Here is a 252-nt window from a genome sequence, read left to right on the forward strand (position 1 = left end):
CCGTCTGGGTTGTGGCCCCTACGGCGCTATTCAAACTGGTAGCGCAGCTTGGCGTGTCTCTGCCCTCCCCTCCGCCAGCGCCGGATCCTTCCCGGACCTGTCCGCCGGCGCGGCCGGCGATGACGGCCAGCCCCATCTCATCCCAACCGGCCCCGGCTCCGCTCGCCCGACTTGCGCGGTAAGGGCCCTCCTCGCTCGCCGCGTTGTGGGGAGCAGCCAGGATGGGAGCAGGAGGTGAGGAACCCCACGGCA

General features: G+C 71.0%; 1 protein-coding gene across 1 annotated transcript in view; it reads left to right on the top strand.

Annotated features, from left to right (window-relative positions):
* Window positions 1-221: 221 nt before the first annotated feature.
* Window positions 222-252, top strand: part of ATP13A2 (ATPase type 13A2) — a gene marked incomplete at its 3' end in the record, with an annotated part of 11,925 nt that continues 11,894 nt past the window's right edge. Inside the window, exon 1 of the mRNA XM_010134556.1 lies at window positions 222-234. Coding sequence (XP_010132858.1) covers window positions 222-234 — 13 coding nt within the window. The remainder of the gene's footprint in view (window positions 235-252) is intronic.

This window comes from Buceros rhinoceros, unplaced genomic scaffold, assembly GCF_000710305.1.
Source record: "Buceros rhinoceros silvestris isolate BGI_N320 unplaced genomic scaffold, ASM71030v1 scaffold27430, whole genome shotgun sequence".
Classification (NCBI taxonomy): domain Eukaryota; kingdom Metazoa; phylum Chordata; class Aves; order Bucerotiformes; family Bucerotidae; genus Buceros; species Buceros rhinoceros.